Raw genomic sequence first — 23,829 nt, 5'->3', positions numbered from 1 at the left:
GTTCGTTGGGCAAGTGAGTTTATCGAAAACACTTACTTGATACTCATCAGTTCTAATTTTATGAGCGTTTATTTTCAACTCTTCATAGTAATTAAGCAGATTTATTTATGAGCAGGTTTTGTTTTTAATAATTTCTAATTTTTTTCCTTCCCTTAGAGTTCAAGCTTTGTTCATTGATATGAATAAAGAGTTGCAGACTGTTAATGAAGAACTTAAAAATGCTCAAACTACCATTTCCGATGGTAAAAAGCAAATGAATGAATTGGAATGTAAATTGAAGCAGCAGCAAAATTTATTTGATTCTGTGTGGTCTGAACGAAATACCTTCAGCAAGCACCTCATGGAAGCAAAGGTTAGTCAAAATCATTCTCAAAACTTCAGTAGGATATTCTGGATAATTTCATTCTTGGAGAGTATTGTGCAAATAATATTATCTTGCTAACAAATCAGTAGGACACACTATTATATTAAAAAGCAAAATACTGCTGGTCCTCATATTTTCATTTTAGGTGCCAAATAAAGCAATGAGCATTACTCCCTTGTAACGAAGAGCACAGTACCAAACACATTGATCATGGCCCACATTGATAAGGTTATGGTATTTCTTATCACTAAAGATGTTTTTGTTTTAACTGTTCTTCACGCAGATGTAGACTTCTCTACTGTTGGCATAATTTCATGGTAACCTATTTATTGTCAATCTTTGGTTACCAACTTTATGTTATTGATCTTTTTGCTGTTCACCAGTTGTCTTGTTTTTCTTAAAATGAAATCCTTTTCATTTTATCAATAAAAGCTTGACAATGATTTTTATGCCTTAAAATCATAACAAAATAAAGTTGGATTGAATATAATAATGAAAATTACAAAGCCATGGATGTCAAGAAAAACTTAGTTAAAATATGAAATAAGGGGGAACTAATGAGGAAAGATGAATAGGCCTTAAAAATGGGATAGAAACAGCAGCATAGGAAACAATCAGAATTATAAACACTCCTGGACTAAAGAATCCATTGATCATGGAAAGAGAGACAGGAATGGAAGTTTGTTAACATGATGATGGAGAGAAGAATGTACAGATAGTTAATAATTAACTCAGTTGAGAAAAAAGCAAGGTCAAGAAAGGATAGAAAGAGCAGTGCAAGAATATGGAGAAAGTTCAGAGATAAGAATGTAGAAAAATTATTCAAGTAGGTCAGTGTATAGCAAGATTATGCCAGCTGGTTTAGACATTATAAGGAAATGTGCCTTAGATGAGGATTACTTGGGTCCAGGGATAATTGATAGATAGTAAAGACACTATGGCAAATGAAGCCAAACACAGTGGTAAGAATAGATAATATCTCTGTAGAATTAATAAAGAGTTAAGGATAAAATGGAAGGAAAAAATGTTTTGGAATTAAACTTAACATTTATGAGGAAGGAGTTTTTCCATGAAATTTAATCTTATCAATTTTGATCCCTATCTCAAAAAAGATTAAGGCAGCAGTGTGTTACGTCTAATTAACTTTTTTTACATTCTGCCAAGGTAATTTTGAGAATCATCATTAGAAAGTTACATTATGGAGCAAACAATCACTTAGGATATATATCATATAATTAGGATGTCTTTGCTAATTTTGAGAATGCATTCAACGAAATAAAGTGGATACAGGTGATGCAAATATTTTATGATATAGGAGTAGACTGGAAGCATAGGCAACTTATTTGTATATAAATAAGGTGACACAAGTAATGGTAGAGGAGGTAGAGTCAGGATGTGCAGTGTTAGAAAGTAATTCAGGGTTTTCCATAAATACTGATACCTTCCAACATTTACCTTTACTTGCAATACTTAAAACTGAGATAATCTTAAGGGTGGCATGAGAAGAGCTTGAGTGTGGAATAAAAGAGGCAGTGAGATGATTTAGTCTGGTTTACAGATGGACAAGTTAGACAGCCAAGGGATTGCAGTGATTATTCACCGCTACACCTGAGGAATGTGAGAATTATGGGATGAAAGTCATCCTGAAGAAAACCAAAGTAATGAGATTCTCAGAGAGAAAGGCTAACTTAAATATTAACGTAAGAAGAAATAAACTATAGCAGGTGGGTAAAGTCACATATTTTGACAGAATTTTGGAGAAAATGGGAATTGTATATCAGAAGAAGAATAACATTGACAAAAGAAGTATTTCCTGGAAGATAGTAAATTATGCTTGGTTCACTAAGTAAAGAGGTGAAGAAAAGATTAATAAATGCTAGTATATTGCCTAGCTCTTTATGTATGTAAAGCCTGGTCTTGGAGGCAAGAGGATAAGTGCAGTTTGTATAATTTTGAAAGTTGGGTGCAGCCAAGAATGGAGACAATATTTTGAACATAAAGGACAACTGGAAATGAAGTTTTACATATGGTAGCAGAAAAGAGGAAGTTGAAATATTGAGAAATTTTAGGATGTTAAAGGTAGAATTAGGAGGAATGATGTTTGTAAGTTGGTTAGGGGGAATAGAATAGACTTTTTAGACAGTATAAAGGTATGAAGAAAGGTGTGAAAGGAAATATAACTCAAATAAGTGCATTTCATATGATACACATCTTACATTAGTTCTGAGGGATCATCCAAAGCATACCTTCAATCGTTAGATTACCTTTTTGATGGACAGCTATAATCATCTCTCATATATATGTAAGTATAGGTAACTTCATCTTTAACTAATATTATTATGCATAGAACCTCCTTAGTGAAATGTTTAATGCGATCAATTTACCCTCAATTTTCTCTTATTTGATGGTATAATTTTTTTATTCTTCTCATCTTGCCTTTTTAATATTGATACTTTATTCATTTTGAAAAATGGTACAACCATATTAAGTATGGTCAATATAAATATTAATTAATATATAAACATAAGTTCTTAAATGTGATGAAGATTGACCCAAGAGAATTCATCAAATGAGTAAAGTGGGTGAGCAAGTAACCAGGTATATACCCTATTCTTGAAACTCTGGATACAATCCAATTTCAACTGAGTAGGCAGATAGTTGTACAATCATATATTCACATTATAAAATGTGTTCTAAGTTGATGACCACCTAAATAGGTAGTATTTTGATTTGCTTTACCTCTTGTAGTGTAGCTATGGATGTGAAATCTTAATTGGTAAGTTTCTAGATTAACTTTCACATGAATCAGAGCCAGGAAGAAATAAAAACTAAATAAAGTCATGATTCCATGCCTAATAAAAAAAGTTTTGCCAGAATCATGTGGTGGTACTCGTATATTAACAAGTGAGTTGCTCTCTTTTGTTGTAGCAGAATTTGTTCAATATGCAGGGAATGACCCCATAACTCAACACCATAATTCAAATGACATTAAAAGAAGTCATGGTAAAGTGTTAAACAATACTCATTTGAAATGAGAAAGTTGAGCTTTCTCAACATATAAACAGCTTTACTCAGTTTATTGCAGATCTGACTGATATGGGTCTCCTAGTTAAGTTTTGTATCGATATAAATTCCTAGTATTTTAGCAGTTTCAATATCAGTTATTGGTACTTATGATTGCACACAATATGCTGAGTTTTGTTAGTATTTAAATGTAAATAATTAATATCAAACCATTCCTAAGCCTTGTAGCTTACCTTCCTTAAATTGATGTGCTAAAGCTGTAAAATAAACACTTTTTTATTAAAATTATTTAATCGCAAACCATACTACTGATTAGTCTTGTATGCTTCCATAGTAATGTCTAAACCCAACCTAGCCAATGTGGTGTTGATATTCCCTGAGGGAGACTATATTGCACTATTGTTAGTATTTACTTTTACCATTTTATCAGAAAAAACCAAAGCGATTGATCTACCTTTCATTCTTACCTTTAGGATGAAATTGTAGAACTTAAGCAAAAGTTGAAAGTGATGACGCACCAGGTGGAACAGATCAAAGAAGAGATCACAACAAAGGAAATGCAGTTATTGAAAGAGTCTGGAGGTAATTACCTACAGCAGATATTCCTTCACATGATTATTGTTCATTATTACGCTAAATGAGTTATGCTTATCAACTAATTAACCTCATGAAAATACAATCATCGCACCCTGATATTATTACTTTAATATACTTTATTATATCAGGTAGCTAATTGGTTTAAGTTGTATCTTATTGGTAAGAGTAGTCATTAATCCATTGAAATCTTTATCACAATATCACAGATAGCCACTTAGGTGGGAAATATATTTTTTTAAATTTTAATTATACTTACAATGTTAATGAAACTACAGCAATAGTTAGCTCTCTGTATGTATTGGGGTGGCCCTTATTTAAAACCACAGCTATCAACCTGAAGGTTGATTTGTTAGGTGAGATCAGAGCTCACCTAATACTAAACCCAATGGTGTGTGAAATTCACATATCAGAGTAGTTCCTTTCCCTGTGCCCCCTATTTTTTCCCTGGATCGGTCTGTAGTCCATAGGCCTACTCACTGGACTACCCATACCTGATATGTATGGGGTAAACATTTTTTTCTTGAAAACTTTTCCTGACTTTCTATTTTATTTCCTTTCTGTAATAGAAAACACCTTGTAAATTTTCAGCTTGATTGGTCAATAGATTTGAATAGATTGGTTAGAGGTGGCACAACATGTCTGAAGTCAGTGATATTTGAAAAAAATGTGAGTTTTGATTTCATTATCATCAATTTTAGTGACACTGGTTTTCACATTGACTTTGTGATACACAATTAGATATATTATCTACATTATAGTAATGATAATTATTAATGGCATGACAATGCTAGTGACACATGCATGTATATGTATCCGTGAAAATCTTTAAAATGTTACATTATAGAAGTATATCTTTTACATTTGGATGAATATTTCTGCATCCCTTCACTTTTTGTAGTAGCCACAAGTTTCATCTGCCTTCATCTTTTTTTTTATTACTTTTCTGCTTTCTTGGATTAGAGTGGGTCTGTTATGTGACACAGTGAACAAATTTCAGAAAGTTCACTCTATTAGTCCTCACCTGGCGTTCCCTCATTTCCTCCACGACACCGAGTCAAATTCAGAAAGCCAGGTCTTGAAGTCATTAAAGATAACAACCAAGTTCATGGAGATGAAGTCTTATTTTGTGTCTGCCTAATTAGAGATCTCATGTGGAACTTGCAGGTGCTTTTGTGCTTCTGGGGAAGATTCACAAGTTCTTGTCTCTTGATTTCTGTTTCTTTTTGACTCTTCACAAACAGCAGAGTAAAAGAAGAACGTAGACATTGATTATTCATGCAAGCATCACAAATGATGACTGAATTTGGTGATTGTTTCTTTGGTAACATCTCCATCTACCTAACAGTATGCCTACAGGCTGGAATAATAGATCTTGAAGATTAGCAGATGAAGCACCATGGGCTTCAAACCATGCCTTAACATACAGATGAACTTGAACAAACCCCATGCTACTCTTGTTTTACAGGCAGTGAGTGGAAATTTTGTATTGAATATGAAGATTTTAAAAGCGTAAATTGCTTTTAACAGCCATCTTGAATGATAGATAGCTCCAGGGTTATGGACTTACGCTCCTCCGCATGGAGTGCTACCTAGGAATATTGTACACAGCTCTGGAAATTCATGGTAGTCTGCATTGTATTATCTATTAGGAATATTAATTAATGGTATTTTACCATCCCAGTGGGCACATCTGAAGTCAAAAATGTCAGCATGCTTTGTTCATTATCATACTTTGCATATTTATGCCCATCCCAAAGGATCGATGGATAATAATAATAATAATAATACTTTATTCATTTTAAAAATGGTACAACCATATTAAATGTCGTCAATATAAGTATTATTTAACATATAAACATACTTTCTTAAATGTGATGAAAATTGTCACAAAAGAATTCATCCAGTGAGTATAGTGGGTGAGCAAGTAACCAGGTATATACCCTATTCTTGAAACTCTGGATACCATCTGATTTCAACTGAGTAGGCAGATAGTTATACAGTCGTATGTTCATATTGTGAAATGTGTTGTAAGTTGATGACAATCTACAATAAGTAGTATTTAGATTCGATTTACCTCTTGTGGAATAGTTATGGAGGTTGGATCTTAATTGGTAAGTTTCTAGATTAACTTTCACATGAATCAGAGCCTTAAAGATATACAAACAAAATACAGTCATGATTCTATACCTAATAAAAAAAGGTTTGCAGGAATCACGTGTTGGTATATTAGCAAGAGAGCGAATAGCTCTCTTTTGCAGTAGCAAAATTTGTTTAACATGAGGGGAATGACCCCATAACTCAACACCATAATTCAAATGACATTGAAAGAAGGCATGGTAAAGTGTTAAACGATACTCATTTGAAATGATAAAGTTGAGCTTTCTTAACATATAAACAGCTTTACTAAGTTTATTACAGGTCTGACTGATGTGAGTCACCCAATTAAGTTTTGTATCAATATAAATTCCTAGTATTTTAGCAGTTTCAATATCAGTTGTTTTTGATTTAAGACTGCACACAATATGCTGAGTTTTGTTAGTATTTAATTGTAAATGATTAACATCAAACCATTCCTTAGCCTGTTTTTGGGTAGCGCTAGATCGTAACTTTGCATCTTCTGGATGTTGACACTTTTGCACAAAAGTAGTGTCATCAGCATATAAAACAGATCTAGGTTTCATATTACAGGGCAAATCATTAATCATGATAATGAAAAGTACTGGGCCAAGCACAGAGCCCTGTGGTACACCACATTTTACTTTAAGAGCTGCAGACTGACAGCCATCAAGTTCAACCAATTGGTGGCGATCATCCAAATATGACTTCATTAGTTTCAGTGCAACTCCCTTAATACCATAATATTCTAGCTTTGTTAGTAATATTGAATGATTAACACAGTCGAAGGCCTTACTAAGATCACATAGTGTCACTGAGACTGATTCCTTTTCTTCAAATGCATTAATGACATAATTAACTATGGACTCTACTGCCAAAATTGTAGATTTCCCAGATCGAAAGCCGTACTGGGATTTGGAAAAGAGATTATTTAACTCAAAAAAATTACATATTTGATCTTTCATAATAGCTTCAAAAATTTTACCAAAAACAGGGACTATGGAAATGGGGCGGTAGTTAGCTAAATCATCTTTATCACCTTTCTTATAGACAGGTACTGTTTTGGAATATTTTAGAGCTGTTGGAAAATCTCCTGTCTCAAAACATAAATTGACTAACATTGCTAATGGTTCCGCAATGAGCACAATAATGTCCTTTATTAGGGAGTTAGAAAGACCATAAATATCCTTGGATAGGGTATGAAACTATGGTTACAGAAGGTGTGGTTCCAGGCATCCAGATGGTCTTCTCAAGAAATCATCTCTATTACTGTACCGTTAGTTTAAGGCCCATATAACCGAGTCAGAAAAAAACCTTGCTACTGAGCTAGGGACTCATCTTGCCGTAATTCTTGGTGGATTAACTTCTCAATTGCAGCCTCTGCACATTTCAGTCAATAAGCCATTCAAGGGAGTTATGCATGAAGAGTGGATACAGTGGATAGAGGCTCTAAACTCATGAAGTCATACCGATAGGAAGAATGAACTGACCATCAAATTCTAGTGTTTGTGAGAGGATGAGAAAGTCTTGGCAGAAAGTTAAAAATGAGACTATCATGAAGTCTTTTAAAAAATGTAGAATTTGCAATTTGCTAGATGGAAGTGAAGATGACGTTTGGTTTACTGAAATTAACAAATCAAGTGAAAACATGTTATTGGGCATATGTTTTTAGCCTCTGTGAAGATGGATTTTTAGAATTCTGTGATGAATAAATACTTATGTAGTTGCTAATTTTTTAATGCAACAATATCATTTTATTCCTATAAAGTGTTAGCATTTAAATACTTCCTTGTATGATCCATGAATTGTTCATGAATTCTAACCTAAAAAATTATAGTGGATCTTATGGACTGGGAAATATGGTATGGAAGACTTAAACATGACATTCGCAGAAGGAAACATTCCAATGCCATTGCATTACCTGTAAATAACATTTGATAGGTTTCAAAATTTAGGAACAAATTTAAAAAAGACAGTTAAGTCCAAATTTTTTACATTAAAAAATAAAGGCCACTCATGTGTGTATTCCTCTTTATATCAAGTACATACTTATTGCATCAATAACAAGGGATTAAATGATGAATAATGGCTTATTCAAGGAACATAGCATAGAAATACCATTATCAGCAATCATGATATTTATTTCTTTGTTGCATCAATCCAGCTCTTTTGAAATTCCATTCATTTAATCATTAATCAGCTAAATATTTGTTAGCATCGTCAATATTTTCTTGAAGAGATTGATAACTGAAATAACTGTTGTTGAAAAGTCTACTTAGAGAATGTGAGCCATTTTAGTCATTTTTTATCCTCATATCATAGTTTCTCATTTAATAGATGAACATACTTCTACTGAAATGAAACCAGTTCAACCCAAAAAATTAGAATTCCAATGTCTAGTATTCATTTTTTCAATTTAAATATTGTTTGCAGAACGTGAAAAAGCTGAAAAAGACAGAGAGGACCTAAAGGCAAAAAATCTGAAGCTTCATTCAGAATTATCAAACTCTCAGCAGTGCATAGAAAAAATGCTAAAAGAAGAAAACAGAATGCAGAAGTTAATTTCTGAAGTCGAAACAGAAAACTCAAAGCGTAAAAAAGACATAGATCAGGTAACTCCTCATTTTAAAAGTAATGTTGGCTGTGCTTCAAAGAACTTCTTCTTAAGGATAGGCAAAGTATGTTCCTGATTATTGAATAAATTTACTTATTTCACAGCTTCTCAATGAAAGGGATTTATTGGGCACCCAGCTTATCCGTAGAAATGAAGAGCTATCTTTACTTCAGGAAAAAGTAAAAATCTTACAGTTTTCACTGCAGAGGGGAGAAACTCAATACAATCAAAGAGTAGAGGATATTCGTCTCCTAAAAATTGAAGTAAAAAGGATAAGGTAAATAATTTTCAACATGATTTTACATATAAGTTCTTGCTTATTTGGCAAATATTATTTTGTCGAATATACATGGAGTTGTAATTACTCCTAAACACGTAACTGATGTAAATGCATCAGTTTTTTATTTGTTTTAATTTATCCTTTTTTGGATCAGTCTTAAAATTCTGAGTCATTGTTAAATCTTTCAGGCAAGAGAAAGCTCTTTTAGAGCGTTCCTTAAGTAATTCAACTGATCTCAGGCAAGAAGTTTTTCATCTTGAGAGAGATCTAATGCAGGAGAGACTTAAGAGTAAGGCTTTAGAGGAAGAGCTTACAAATCCATTAAATGTTCATCGATGGAGAAAGTTAGAGGTAAGAGACTATGCGAAAAATGTCATCAGCTTTGAATATACAAAATATGTTGGTATTTCCCAATTGATGGTGTGAGCCATTGTACCAATTATATATGTATGACGAGTAGGTATGTATGATATTCATAAAACATATGTAGATTGATCTACCTATATAGTGTATTTTTTTATCCATAAGATATCCAATATGTTATTTTCAGGTTTTCTGCACAGTGTAATGCATTTATTAAAATGATAGTAAGAGAATAATAATTTGGGCAGCAAACTATTTTATGATGTTTATGTGTATTTTAATGCCTTGATATTTTAGTGTATCATCATGATGCTTGTTTGTATCCTCTATGATTGGTTTGATGGGCGTAAGGGATTGGTTTGATTCAATGACTACAATCTTTCCTCTTGGTTTTCCTATTTATTAACCTCATCATGTCATTTCTTTTCTACATCTTCATGTATTCCATTTCCTGTTTTCTATATTTTGTCCAGTCCAGGGCTTTTGATTGTTTCCCCTGCTTTTTTGTACATGCCAAATAAATATTAAGAGAGAAATGGGAAATCTTGAAGTTGTTAGGTAAGTAGGGTTAGAGCTGATTAAGTCAGTTAGATATTTGAATGATCAAACAATAGTTTCTCAGTCAGCCAATGGATTTCAGTTTTCTTAGCTCATTAAATGATCAAATAATCGAAATTAGCCATAAGTGATGAAACTGGTGAGCTTTTTAAATAATTGCATCATTCTATTGCACAAAGATTTATCACAACCAGGTTCTAGCATTACTTCGTAATCTTCTGGTGAAAAATGAACAAAAGGGCTGGCTAATCTTCAGTTTTCTCAAGCAAGGGGGATGTACAAATATACTGGATTTATTCTTAGGAATTTTAAATTCATAGTGAAGTTCCATTAAATCCACTATTGAGAATAGTTCAGAGGGCAGAATGTATAGCATAGACCTAACTATTCATGTACTAGAGCAAAAACACCAATATATAGGAAATCCACCTTTTATGAAAATGTAATCCCATTTGAATATAGAAGTAATTTTGAATGACAGCTGACAAATATTAAGAGCATTGCTGCCAATAATAGCTATGATGAAAATTAAATCACCAACCTGTCAGTTTCAATTCTAATGAGGATGCATGGTGGGCAGCCATTTTGGGCAGTCCCTCATCCTGAATGTCGACCTCCTCTCCTCCACTGAAAATTAATTCACCCAATGGTGAACCCTCCAGCATTCCCTCCCCTAGTGCCCCCATAAATATGTGCCAGAGGAGAGACTGAAAACTATCTTTCAATACCATAGTTGTGAATTTACCCCTTGTGTTCATTGTTTACCTGGATATGACAAAGCAACATGAAAATCAAAGTAAAAATAAATTTCTCTATGTGGATTTGTGTGGTTATTTTAAAAAACTATCATATTTGGTTTCCACAATATCACACCTGAATCTGTGTGATTCAAACTAGTGGAATTATTCATAAAACTGAGGGAGAATCCATAGCAGCAACTTTTAATGGAGTTGTCCACTAATATGCATTAAAATGAAGAGTTTTCACTGTGTAAAATTATTTGAGTAATCAGTGATCCCGGTCAAGATAAATGATGTTTACACTGAAAATTCTGCATTTTAGTGGGATTCAAAAAATTAAGAAGGCAAAGAAAGATTTCTGCTTTAAAATCAGCCATTACATCTGTTGTTTATCTTTAGTCAATAGTAAGTGTGAGTCCAGTATCCTTGCTTATTTAAAGAGGGAGTCGGAGGTAAACAAGTTTTTTTAATCCCCAAGTCACTCCTCTTTTCCCCTCGCATCATTTTTGAGCTACAATGAGAGTGAAAATGAACTGGATTCCACATGGTTTTCTGAAGCCAACTCTCCTCCCCCAATGTGTCTGATGTCATCCATTGCTCAAGAGTCACCCCTGCTAAAATAGTAGAAGTATATCAGCCCCATATCTGGTTTTGCTGGAAAAATGAATTCAAAGTTACAGACATTACAGCCCCAATCATCCTTCCCTAAGAAATGCCCGAGAGCAATGTATTTGGTGGAATTATCATAGTTTGTGTTTGGTGTTTTTTGTGTGTAAAGTAAGATTTGGAATTTCTATTTTTCTTTGTGACCATGTGGCTGACCCATGCCCATTGCCCTACAAACTGGAAGAACCAGACCAGGACTACCAGAATTTATAAATTGTTTTGACTGTTTGAATTTTTATCCTTTTGTCAGTCGACTTTATCTTTCCATATTGTTTTTGTGTCAACCAGGAGAGGTATTTTTATTATGGACCAGGATAAGCATTTGTATGTTCATGTCTCACCAGCTGCGACATTGCACATTGATGCATAAATATTTATTGTTAGATTTTCCTACTAACCACTTGAAAAAGACAGTTTTGTTCATTTTATAACCCTTGTATGACATATGGGTCGCGGTAGTCCAGGGGGTAGAGCGTTGGACTGCTGACCGGAGGGGCCTGGGTTCGATTCCCGGGCAAGGCACTCTGGACACCTGCAGCTACACCCAAGCTTTGTGATTTTTCAGGTACCAGGTCTTCCTGGGAAACCATAACCCGCACTGGGAAAGGAACTGCCCCCCCTACCCTGATGTGTGAATTTCACATGCCATCGGGCTTTAAATCTGGGTGAACTCTACCATCACCTACCAAATCAACCTTCGGGTTGATTGCTGTGGAAATGGGTTTTTTATGGTGTAATATATCTAGATGAGGCCATTAAATTTGCCTATCATCACTCAGAAGCATACATTTTTATTTCTCCCCTTCCCCTCCCCCTGATCAAACTATTCCAAAGAGGAACATGATACTGTTTTTAAAGTATTCATGCTGTTTTCTGTGCCTGTAGATAAAGTAATTTTATTCTTGTCTACACATAGCACATAACACATTTTTGTGGTTGTCCACGAGGAGGTACATTCAAGTATAATAGTTTTCAGGGTCTGTGTTGAACCTAGTTTGTACCTTTACTCAGTGGAATGTCTATGACAATAATTCATTCAGGATCTTCTTCTTTACTGTACTTTTGGTTACTTGAACTTCATGGGAAATCACAGTCAGCGACACCTGGTATGAAGTGACTGCTGTGCATTTCACAGGTTTGAAGGCTGAATCAGGGGTGAACTCACTGCCCTCAGATTTCAAAACCAGTCTACAGGTTGTTGCATGATGATGCATCACTGGGAATGAGATGTAAGAAACAGGGACGAGAAATCAATAAATAAAAGTAATGGAAAACATTTCAGTCAGCACTTCATATCATTTGATGTAATTCCCAGCAATGCTTTTTAATCTAAGGACAGCTCATGGGGATGCAGTCCTCTTCTATAGGTTATCATCCTGAAAATCCTTCTTTACTTTCAGTATCCCTTTGTATCCCATCTATTCATTCCTCCATAGCTTCCACCATTCAACCTCAGAAGTACTGCAACTTCAGAGGCTCTTGTAAGAGCAACTGCAAGGTTTCTCATTTGTATTAGTCTTTGCAAATGCTTGCTGAGAAGTGTGCATGATGGCTATGCTTGACTTCAGAGCGAAATTTTATTTTTGAAGGGCACAGATCCAGAAACTTATGAGTTGATTCAGAGAATACAATTGATGCAAAAGAGGATCCTAGGCCTTGCTGCTGCTTGTGAAGAACGTAATGAGCAACTTAATGAAGCCAAAAAGTTAAATGAAGCTTTGCAGAAAATGATGGAACAGTTACCTGGACCTGATGCTGCTGTCCAGATTTATGAATCTCAAGTAGCATTGCGTGAGCAAGAACGTAAAACAAAGGTAACTTATATATTTTCATGATAAATCTATGTTAAGTAAACATGGAGAAGAAGTAATTTCTTTAACATTACTTTTTATTTTTTTTCCATGATAAATACATAACCATTTAATTTCAAGTGGTATTTTCATGCTTTACTTGGCCAAAGTTATCAAGTTTCTGCAAATGGGTGATTAAAAAAACTTCAAAAACATATATAAGGCCTCCTACTTTCATTTTGATTGAAAGGCTGTAGTAAAAACATTGTCCTTGTCAAAGTTTTTCCACACATAGTTTTTTAATGTCTATGGTTTGCTGTGCCTAAATCTTTTAATCATGCGAAAATCATACCAGAAACAGTGTTATATACTCAGTTTGACACATTTATACACCAAAATTATGCACGATACATACATGTACTTGATTGTTGCTGCAGGTTTCAACTCTGCCACCAATCAAAGGAACACCTTAGGAGATCTGACACTTCTGAGTAGGGTGCCCTGCTAAAATGCTGCATGCTGAAGTGATACAATTTCTTATCAAACTCATATCGGAAGAAAAAATTTGAGAATGTTTGATGGTTGTAAATGTCATATATCATTGTTTCTACAAGCCTGTCAGGAAATTCATATTTAGGCTTGTAATTTCTGTAGGTGAAAGTATCCTTACACTGTGATGGTTCCGAAGCTTGTATTACTTCCTTGATAATTTACTTAAAACTAAGTCTACACCCACACTTAGTGAACAAATTTTCTGGGAATTTTGTAGCAGAATATTAGATGCCACTTCAAACATTTTCATTACTAAGTGAAAAACAACTTACTGCCAAGCATTGTATGAAATGTCTCTAAGCTGGTAATTAGAAGGTGACTGGCTCATTAATGTTGTGGTAGGGGTTTCTGCTGAATTACATGAAAATAAGGGTAATTCCTCTTCATTGAAGAATAATTTCGCATAATAGTATTAATTTCATTTTAGGAAGGACACATTGTTTTGTATTTCATGTAGCTAAGCTCTGTAGATTTTGATTTCTTGCTGATTATGAGTTTGATTGATAACAACAATTGAAAAGTGTATAAAATCTTTCCAAATAATGTTACTCCAGAGGAAAATTTCTGGTTTTGACTTTCAAATGGTAGGCATAAATAAGCTTATGCCGGATAGCTGGAACTGCGACTCTTTTTAAGTAGGAGCAATTGAATGTCAAATTTTCACCTACATTACACCCACTATACGATGTATATTATTAATGACTCCTGAATTTTTTTTGGTGGATTTTGAGAACTGATTGAAAATGGAAAAATGGTGAAAGTTAATAATTCCAAATATCATAAAATCAATAACTTACCTTATTCTGAAAAAAGGTTACAAGTATTGGATATTGAAACTTACAAAAATATCAGGCATTTTCCATAAAATTCTGTCATTGGAATTTGTATTTTCCAATGCAAAAATATTCCACTGGGTAGATATATTGTTAATCTTACTTATATATCAGTATTTGAAACTATTCACTTGCTGGATAAACATAACTACCTCTATGGCTCCTTAGAAAGTTTAAGAAATTCAACTCAGGAAGCCTATACATGTACAACATTCAGGTGCTCCAGGACAGGATGCATATAATTTGGTTTAAGTTAAACTTTCTGTGGTTTCAATTTTGGAAGTTTCTTCTTGTCATACTCCTCTGAATTAGTTGATAGAGGTTCCATTGCCTTCAAACTGTCTTTGTCTTCAGATATGTTTAATCTAGCATCATAATTATTAATATTAGCTAGATAGTTGATGGCCAATAATCTTTGGCTAACATTGTCCATTGAAAACAGATCTAACTAATATTATTTCCATTTGGCCAAAGTGTGAGGTCCCTTCAACATTTAAAATTATAAATATTGATTATTAAAAAAATATTTGCCATTCTGCATCAACTGAGTATTTTATCATCATAAGAGGACATCTAATTACCATACAGTTTCACTATTTTAATATAGTATTTTGGTAAAATTATAATAGATTTTCTCTACCTGTAACACATTATTGTTGGTAGCTCTATTACTTGTGATGGACCTTGGCATCCTTTATCATATTTCTATTCCGATCATCTTCTTGCCTTCTCCCTCCATCTTTTTGCTGCAATTGCCCATAGATCTTCATTGTTAACCTATATATATATATATATATATATATATATATATATATATATATATATATATATATATATATATATATATATATATAATGGCTGTAAAATCATGTAAATGACATAAATTTAACTTGTAGCATTAAAAAGCTACAATAAAAAATGTAGGCACATTTTAGTATTGACCAATGATAGATATTTTGATGGTTGCATCTAAAGCTACCATGAAGTGACTTTCTACATACAGTTACGTAATTTAAATGTGTTAAATTGTTAATCTCTACAGCGTTATAAAGCCTGTAGTCTGAACTGTCTTTCTGAGGTCTTCCCTACGGATGTTTTATGGAATTTTATGAATGTTAAATGAAGCTATAAATAATTAAATAATTATTAATAAAATAACTAAAATATTAATCTTTATGGAAGAAAATTCCTAATGAAAATATAGTTTTGCATGAGTACTAAATACATGTTATAAGAAAGGGTGTATTTTAATTTGACCTCTTCCACTTAAAAATGTTTAGTGTATAGGAAGGAGCTCAAATAGGCATTTTCATATTAAAAGTCTTTGCTTTGCCTCATGCTATCCTAAACCTAGGGTTTTATCCTATTCTACAAAGACTTAGAGATAAGTATTAAGTCCATTCTAAGCCCTATGACTATCTTGAGTTACTTTGTGTAAGCGATAAGCATAACTTTCACCTTTGTATTGACGTTACACTAACCTTTCAGCAGATTAAAAATGAATAGCCCAAATTCATCAAAAGAACAGTTCTCCCATTGCTTGACATGATAGTGGTTGATTCATCTTTCGGTGCTAGAATTAATTTTTAACTGCAAAATCCTTGATTTCAATTCAAGCTTCTGATTTTGTTACCTTCTATACACCTTTAAAACCACTAGTCATTTATATCACTCTAGCAGTTACTTATTTTTTAAATTATTGTATGAAAATATGACCTGCAGAAGCATCTACAGACATTATATTACAAAAATAAAGTATATAGTATCATATTTGAGCATATAATGCCATAATTTGATTTGCATTACGAGCTTGAAGTGTAATAAAAATTTCATTCCTGGCATGATTAATGCTTCTGCAGCCATGTTTGTCCAATTAATTGCTATTTATGAATGCAGCTCTATGAAAAAATTATCTGATTCAATGCATTAGGTATTGCAAAATATAAAAGCATTTTATGTTTAATTATTTATCCAATTCATTGGGAAAAAATCTTACCTTGCACACCCATAAAAATCATCTATATTGATATATAGAGATGGTTTTTGATAAAATTTATTAAATCCTTCATAGGAATAGCGTTGTCTTCTTTCTACTCAATTTAATCATTAAATAACATTGGCATAAGACAGGGTTGTCCACCTCTTATGTTTTCTCTCAAGTTATTTTTTTACTTCCTTGTTTCATATGATAATTTAAAACTATTGATATCACATCAAGAAAATTTTTGTTTAAATTGTACAATAATCGAAAATTTTGACTGGGCACAATTCAACTTTGACATTCAAGGCAAGATTTTATTTCTGAGTTCAGTATTCAAAATTGAAAAAAATGCTATGTGATCAGTCACTGATATGTCAATGTTAATTTGAATGAATCAAACAAAGTTGAAGGAAATAAAATTGTCATATTTCCAAAATAGTACATATTCTATGATTATAATTTGGAATGTGCCTTCTTAGCCTAATCACATATTGTAGTGGAATGGCATTTGACATGTGATTTAAAGGGTGCTAAAGTGGAATAATAACATAGGAATCATCATTATCGTCATTCATTGATTGTTTGTTATTTATAACCATGGACATTGATTTTGCCTTGATGGTCAAAGTCCACATCATTTATCATCTTGAAACTGGATATCATAATACCTGAATAAATGCCTAAAGCCATGTGAATCAGTGCATGTTTCTGATTTGTACAGCTTATGTATTCCATTTTCACAGTAATTATTATTGGATGAGTCCACTAATGGTCATACATATAATAGCCACCCTATATTCTTTCATTCTTATTTACACTTCTATTTAATGAAAAAGAACCATGAAAATGTATACATTCTGTATCATACAGATGAGTCTATTATCTATTTTATTTCATATGAACAGCATTGCAATCTTAGATGTAGCAGAGAATCATTTGCTATTCTTTCTGACTAATACTATTTTATTCTAAGACTGGCACCTTTTCAAAGGATGTTTCTCAAAACATTTTCGTTACATTAAAAACATTTTTTCTCCTTAGCCAATCAACTCCACTGATCATTTTTTATTGTGTTTAATTTGCTTTGCAAGTTTGAGTGTAAACTGTACCAATGGGCCTGTATAATTTTGCTCATTGGATATCATTTTTTAATACTAAAAACCTTCCTATTCTAACAACATGTGCAAGAAGCTCAACATTTTCATCTGAATTCAGCTTAATTTATTCCACTATCACACATTTATATGGCAAAGTAATATTCCACTCATAATGATAATTTTACAAATGTACTGGGCTGTTTTGGAAATGGAAAGAAATCATGGGCGACAGAGGCTCTTCATTGTATACACACGTTTTACTTTGAATCAAGTGAACTTCTGGCAATGTGGTCAATTTTTCAGCAACAGATCCATTTAAAAGGAAATGTTGAGACAGATGAATTGAAATTTCATGCAACATTGGTCTTCCATCTTGTAAAGTTCATATGTGTTTTCACACAAAATAATAATAATAATAATACTTTATTCATTTTAAAAATGGTACAACCATATTAAATGTCGTCAATATAAGTATTATTTAACATATAAACATACTTTCTTAAATGTGATGAAAATTGTCACAAAAGAATTCATCCAGTGAGTATAGTGGGTGAGCAAGTAACCAGGTATATACCCTATTCTTGAAACTCTGGATACCATCTGATTTCAACTGAGTAGGCAGATAGTTATACAGTCGTATGTTCATATTGTGAAATGTGTTGTAAGTTGATGACAATCTACAATAAGTAGTATTTAGATTCGATTTACCTCTTGTGGAATAGTTATGGAGGTTGGACCTTAATTGGTAAGTTTCTAGATTAACTTTCACATGAATCAGAGCCTTAAAGATATACAAACAAAATACAGTCATGATTCTATACCTAATAAAAAAAGGTTTGCAGGAATCACGTGTTGGTATATTAGCAAGAGAGCGAATAGCTCTCTTTTGCAGTAGCAAAATTTGTTTAACATGAGGGGAATGACCCCATAACTCAACACCATAATTCAAATGACATTGAAAGAAGGCATGGTAAAGTGTTAAATGATACTCATTTGAAATGATAAAGTTGAGCTTTCTTAACATATAAACAGCTTTACTAAGTTTATTACAGGTCTGACTGATGTGAGTCTCCCAATTAAGTTTTGTATCAATATAAATTCCTAGTATTTTAGCAGTTTCAATATCAGTTGTTTTTGATTTAAGACTGCACACAATATGCTGAGTTTTGTTAGTATTTAATTGTAAATGATTAACATCAAACCATTCCTTAGCCTGTTTTTGGGTAGCGCTAGATCGTAACTTTGCATCTTCTGGATGTTGACACTTTTGCACAAAAGTAGTGTCATCAGCATATAAAACAGATCTAGGTTTCATATGTGCTATGTCTCAATGAGCACTGGATCACAAAAAATGAATTTGATGTGTATAACATTAGTGATTTTGGCTTGGCATCTTTCTACTGCCGATCTGTAGCAAAAAACGGTGGTACCTGTATTTATGTCTTGAAAGGTATGCCCTTCAAGGTAATTGACTTGGACAAATTCTGTCTGGAATTGCACTTTGAAATACCTGCGATCATATTGAAGGACCTGAATTTGATCATTGCTTCTGTGTATCGCTCCCCTAATGGTGTTTTTGAACACTTCTGCAATCAACTGAAACTAGTACTATCCCTATTCTTGACTCTGAAAGCCAATATCATAATTTGTGGAGATCTCAACATTGACATAACACTAAAAACTAGTGATTGTCAGGTTCTTGAAAATCTTTTGCTTTCTTATAATTTATACTGGGCAAACAAACAGCCTACTCGACTTTCTGCCTGCCTAGATAATGTAATTACCAATTATGGTCCTGAACTGTACAGTATAAGTGTTATTGACTATCTCCTATCTGACCATCAAGGTATAAGCTTCACTTTTAATACTCAAATAACTCAAAAGATATATCCAAATAGAGGTAAAACCATAATCGTGAGGCCCATAACAATAGAAGGTTTAGAGAGTTTCCAACTGCTTCTATCTTGTATCGATTGGCATGGTTTTTGCACAGACTCTGTAGAACAAACATGTTTTTCAAGTTTTTTAGGTAATTTACATAATTTATTTTACATAATATTTATAATAATTAATTTAATAATTGTACAATATAGTTCTTACAATGTAACATGTATAGGTCTGATACCTCGAGTAGTGCCTACTTTAGATTTGTATATATTTATGACCTCTGTTGAGCCTTTTTATCAAATTTATAATTAAATATTATTATTTGAACCAATTTTATAACATTTCCTTTCTGTTTCACTTTTGTCCTCTCTTCCAGGGTGTTGAGACTTTTCCATTGGTCTATCAAGCATATTTAAATAATATTTTCTCTTCCCACTTATTGTGTTGAGTATTGTCATAGATAAGTAGAGAAACTTGTTGTTTGCCCGACATTAAGTATTGTCATTTACCCGCATTTTGATGAATTACATAGTTTTTAGTATGCATTTGCAATTGGTTCAAGTAATAATCTGCAGTGCATCATATAATAAGATATTATATTTTAGACACTTTTGAATTAAGGTAATTTTTCCTTTGATTATGCCCATAATCTGACCATAGGATCGGAGGAGACTTATGGTCATTCCTTGATAGGTCCTTACAGTTCGATATCTATCGTGAAAAGGGCCACTTTTAAAAGGTTTATGTCTATGGAATATTGATTATTCCAATAGTTATTCTTCAACTCATGATAAATATGGGGGCATGGTGCAGAGGCACTGGTTTCCCACCCAGAGGGCCTGGGTTTTAATCCAGGAGACAGCAGATTTTTTTTTCATTAGTATCCCAGTCCCTACTTGAGATGCTTTGTGGAGAATACTCTGAGTGAGTACTCCGTCTGTTGGATGGGACATTAAGCTGTGGTCCCCTTGGAGCCTTTCAATGCGTAAGAGTAGGCTAATGCCGATGCCGGGTTCCCCTCCACCCTTCCTCCTTTCCTATCTATCCCTAATAGTATAGATGACCTCAGCTGTCGGTTGCCTCCCCCTAAATCTACTACTGCTACTTCTACCATTATAAATATCCTAATTGTGTGCCCTTATTGTCTGACCATTTAGGATGAAAGATGTAGGAAAGCTCGAGCATTTCTATTTACAAGGAGTTTCACTCAGAAAAGAGAAAAGGTTTAAATATATCAATAATGTATAGTGGGCATAAAATAATTTTATTATTTTTTAGCTATATCTTGTTAACTGATGTCATAAATATATACCGTGTTGCTGATTTTTTATAGTAAACATGAACTGTTACAGTTCTGTAAAAGACTAATTTATGCTAATTGGTCTGTACATTAGCAAACAAATTTGATATTTGTAACAAGAGAATTTTTTTAGTAATAAAATGGGTGATTTTATATAAAATGTAACATATATTTCAACATGTTCAAAGATTCATTGATCTATGAAGGAAATAAAAGAAATAAAATCAAATGCTTTTTATGTAATTTTCCTTAAATCTGCTGAATATGTATCATTTATTGAATTCTGGGCTGTATCATATTGCACACACATCAGGAATGCAAAATAATTCAAGCTCAGAAACAAGCCGATCAGACTCTACAAAGTCAACATAATCTTTAAAGAATTTTGAACAGGTTAAAAATATTTTAGGAAGCACTCACTTGCTCACAAATGACTGAAGACAAACTTCATGTTCTATATTGATTCAAAACAATTACTTTATAGTGTCCATCAGTTTGTCTATTCATGTTAATATGATAGTTTTATATTGGGTCAAATCTTATTAAAAATAAATGTAGCTTGATGGTAATGTATTTTAAATCTCTTTTTTTGCAACATGCTCCTTAAGAAAATGAACATTTATTTCAATAAATTATCATCATGCCATATTATTTTCAATGGCTATTAGGTGAATGCTTTTTTTTCAAATCAGCTCTGGTACTAAAGGTGAGAAAGCGAGAAGCAGAATATTTCAAATGTTATATGGAAACATGCTATTGTTCAATAATGTTTTTCATCAACAGAACTTGAATAAAATTCATTTTAACCATCCAGTACTACCCTAACTTTAATTGTGATATTTGTTTCCATGAGCATATGTCCTAATTTATTAATTATTTCACTTAAATTGGTAGAATTTTTGGAAACTGATTGCAAATTTGTTTGTATTTTTAGCTTTCAGGATTTCTCTCTGCCTTATTTTTATAAATATTCAAGCATGATCAGCCACAAAGCCTCATTTACCTATATTTCATGTCTAGAATTTACAATAAAAAATACAGTTGAATTTCCATTATTTGAGACAACATGAACACAAGCAAACCCTCGTGATATCTTGCTGAAGAATATTTATGGCATATGTGATGTAAAAAATTAACATTCTAAATGAAAAAGTCAAGCACAGTGCTTATTGGTGGCTTAATGCATCAATCTCATTTTTAATGCTATTTTTAATCTTTCTTAGAAATTATTTCATTTGCAGTTCCATGTTTCTTTGATACAATGTTCCACAGGCACCACATAGAAAAAAGTTCAGCAGTGTGGTATACTTCGGTCAATCCCCATACCAAAGAGCTTCTGTGCAAACTTTGTCTTTTTCACATTCCTCAATTTGTTTATTTTTAATACTTATTATCTTATCAGCCATTTTCAGCTTTTAATAATTATGAGTCGATATTTCAGTATTCTTTTTATTATTATCTTGAAGAAAGTCAGTAATCCCTTACTTTTTTATAAGCTACCCCTGATTTTGTGGCTACCCGAATATTAAATTTTATTCAGATGTTAAAGAATGGGAAGAGATTAACTATTTCTATATGGATGCCTTTGGGTATTTTATCTTAATTTAATTAAAAATGACGTGTGAGTTGAATGGTTTTCATTTAGTGAATGAGTTTAGAGAGTGAGCATTTTGGGAACAAAGTTGTCATTGAATTATTTTCTGAACAAATTCGAATTTATTATAATTTTTCTTGGTTGAAACAGTTTCTGTGAACATGGTTCTTTACTAGTTAAGGTCATAAGAGCATTTTGTGGATGAGCCTGTACTAAATGACGGCTGAAAAACCAGAAGTTGGGCAAAGACTTATAAGGGTTCCAGTAGGCTCTCAGGAAGCTATTCTAGCCCTAACAAATGATAGTATGTGTAGGTAAATATATTATGTTATAGTGTTCAAATTCATTGCCTTTGTGATAGGTCAATTTGGTCTTCCAGGTATTTTATTGATTTCTGTTGTTCACTTGATTTACCATGCAATACAGAAAGCCAATAATTAGCCCACACATTTCCTGTTTTGATGACACACTTCACTTAATGAACAGTCTTTTATTTCCCTTAATTCCAAAATGTATTTACCTTTGAAAATGGAATTTTAATTGTTATTTTTCTGTGGTTGACATTCAAAACATTGTTTTGTGGAAATGGTAATTTTTAGTGACAAAAACTGTTATAAACCCTTACATTCTAGAATTTTCATTTGACTTTTGTGGATTTTGGGGCTTGGAAGTAATCACAATGATTATTGTATACTTGGGAAATAATTACCCTATCTAGATAATTATTTTACAGGCTCTTGAGGCTGAGTTAACGATGTATGAAACAAAGGCTTCAGAATACAAATTTAATCTTGAACGAGCAAATGAAGAACTTCACTATGTCAGGAAAACAGTCATTGAAAAGGTAGATACTTTAACTTCTAGTTCTAATTATATTAAAAGGAAGAAAGTTCTGTGAAGTTAATTTCTGATATTAATTAATGTTAGATTTCAATAATAATTTCATACTGATCTAAGATGTTAATATTCAATACATTACAGAAGAAGAGTGAAAGAATTAAAAAAGAGAGGCAACGAAAATCTCCAAATGCATCACAGTCAGCTCCTCTTCCTAGCAAGAAGACTCATTTTATGGGTGGAGGATTTAATACAACAGTTGCTCTTAAAAGCTAAATGGTTATTGATTGTGGAATATGGATTAAAAGATGAAATCTTGCAACTTACAGTATCCTTGTGAAAACTTTTTTTTATTTTCTGAGTGCATAATACTCCAGTTAACGGTAATGCCCTTTCTGAAGGAGCATTTGTCTATTTTTCTTCAATTAATTCCTATTGGAAGGCAGTAGCAAATTGTAGTTCAATAATAGGATATATTATGGAAGCAGAGATGGAAGTCTACTGGGCTATTTCTAACATCACTGATTGAATAATAGTTTAAGGCTTATTTTGGAACCCATCCAGATTTAACTGAAGCTTTTCAAAATTCCGTTCATAATCATTAATCAGATTTATCTGGTCTTTGACCAAATATCAC

At 32.8% G+C, this 23,829-nt stretch overlaps 2 protein-coding genes across 2 annotated transcripts; both read left to right on the top strand.

Annotated features, from left to right (window-relative positions):
- Positions 1 to 213: 213 nt before the first annotated feature.
- LOC139688237 (cilia- and flagella-associated protein 58-like) lies at positions 214 to 12,068 on the top strand. The gene is made up of 6 exons (XM_071585693.1): positions 214 to 352; positions 3,862 to 3,970; positions 8,534 to 8,712; positions 8,819 to 8,991; positions 9,183 to 9,345; positions 11,887 to 12,068. The coding sequence occupies exons 1-6, from the start codon at positions 254 to 256 to the stop codon at positions 11,911 to 11,913; spliced, it is 750 nt and encodes a 249-aa protein (XP_071441794.1). The 5' UTR covers positions 214 to 253; the 3' UTR covers positions 11,914 to 12,068.
- Positions 12,069 to 12,184: 116 nt separating this feature from the next.
- Positions 12,185 to 23,468, top strand: LOC139688166 (cilia- and flagella-associated protein 58-like). Its single transcript, XM_071585593.1, has 4 exons — positions 12,185 to 12,211; positions 12,911 to 13,135; positions 23,089 to 23,199; positions 23,337 to 23,468. The coding sequence occupies exons 1-4, from the start codon at positions 12,185 to 12,187 to the stop codon at positions 23,466 to 23,468; spliced, it is 495 nt and encodes a 164-aa protein (XP_071441694.1).
- Positions 23,469 to 23,829: the final 361 nt, after the last annotated feature.

The sequence above is a fragment of the Hetaerina americana genome, unplaced genomic scaffold (assembly GCF_022747635.1).
Source record: "Hetaerina americana unplaced genomic scaffold, ioHetAmer1.1.p SCAF_2, whole genome shotgun sequence".
Lineage (NCBI taxonomy): Eukaryota > Metazoa > Arthropoda > Insecta > Odonata > Calopterygidae > Hetaerina > Hetaerina americana.
Note: the sequence above shows the minus strand (reverse complement) of the source record. Positions and strands in the feature narration are given on the sequence as shown.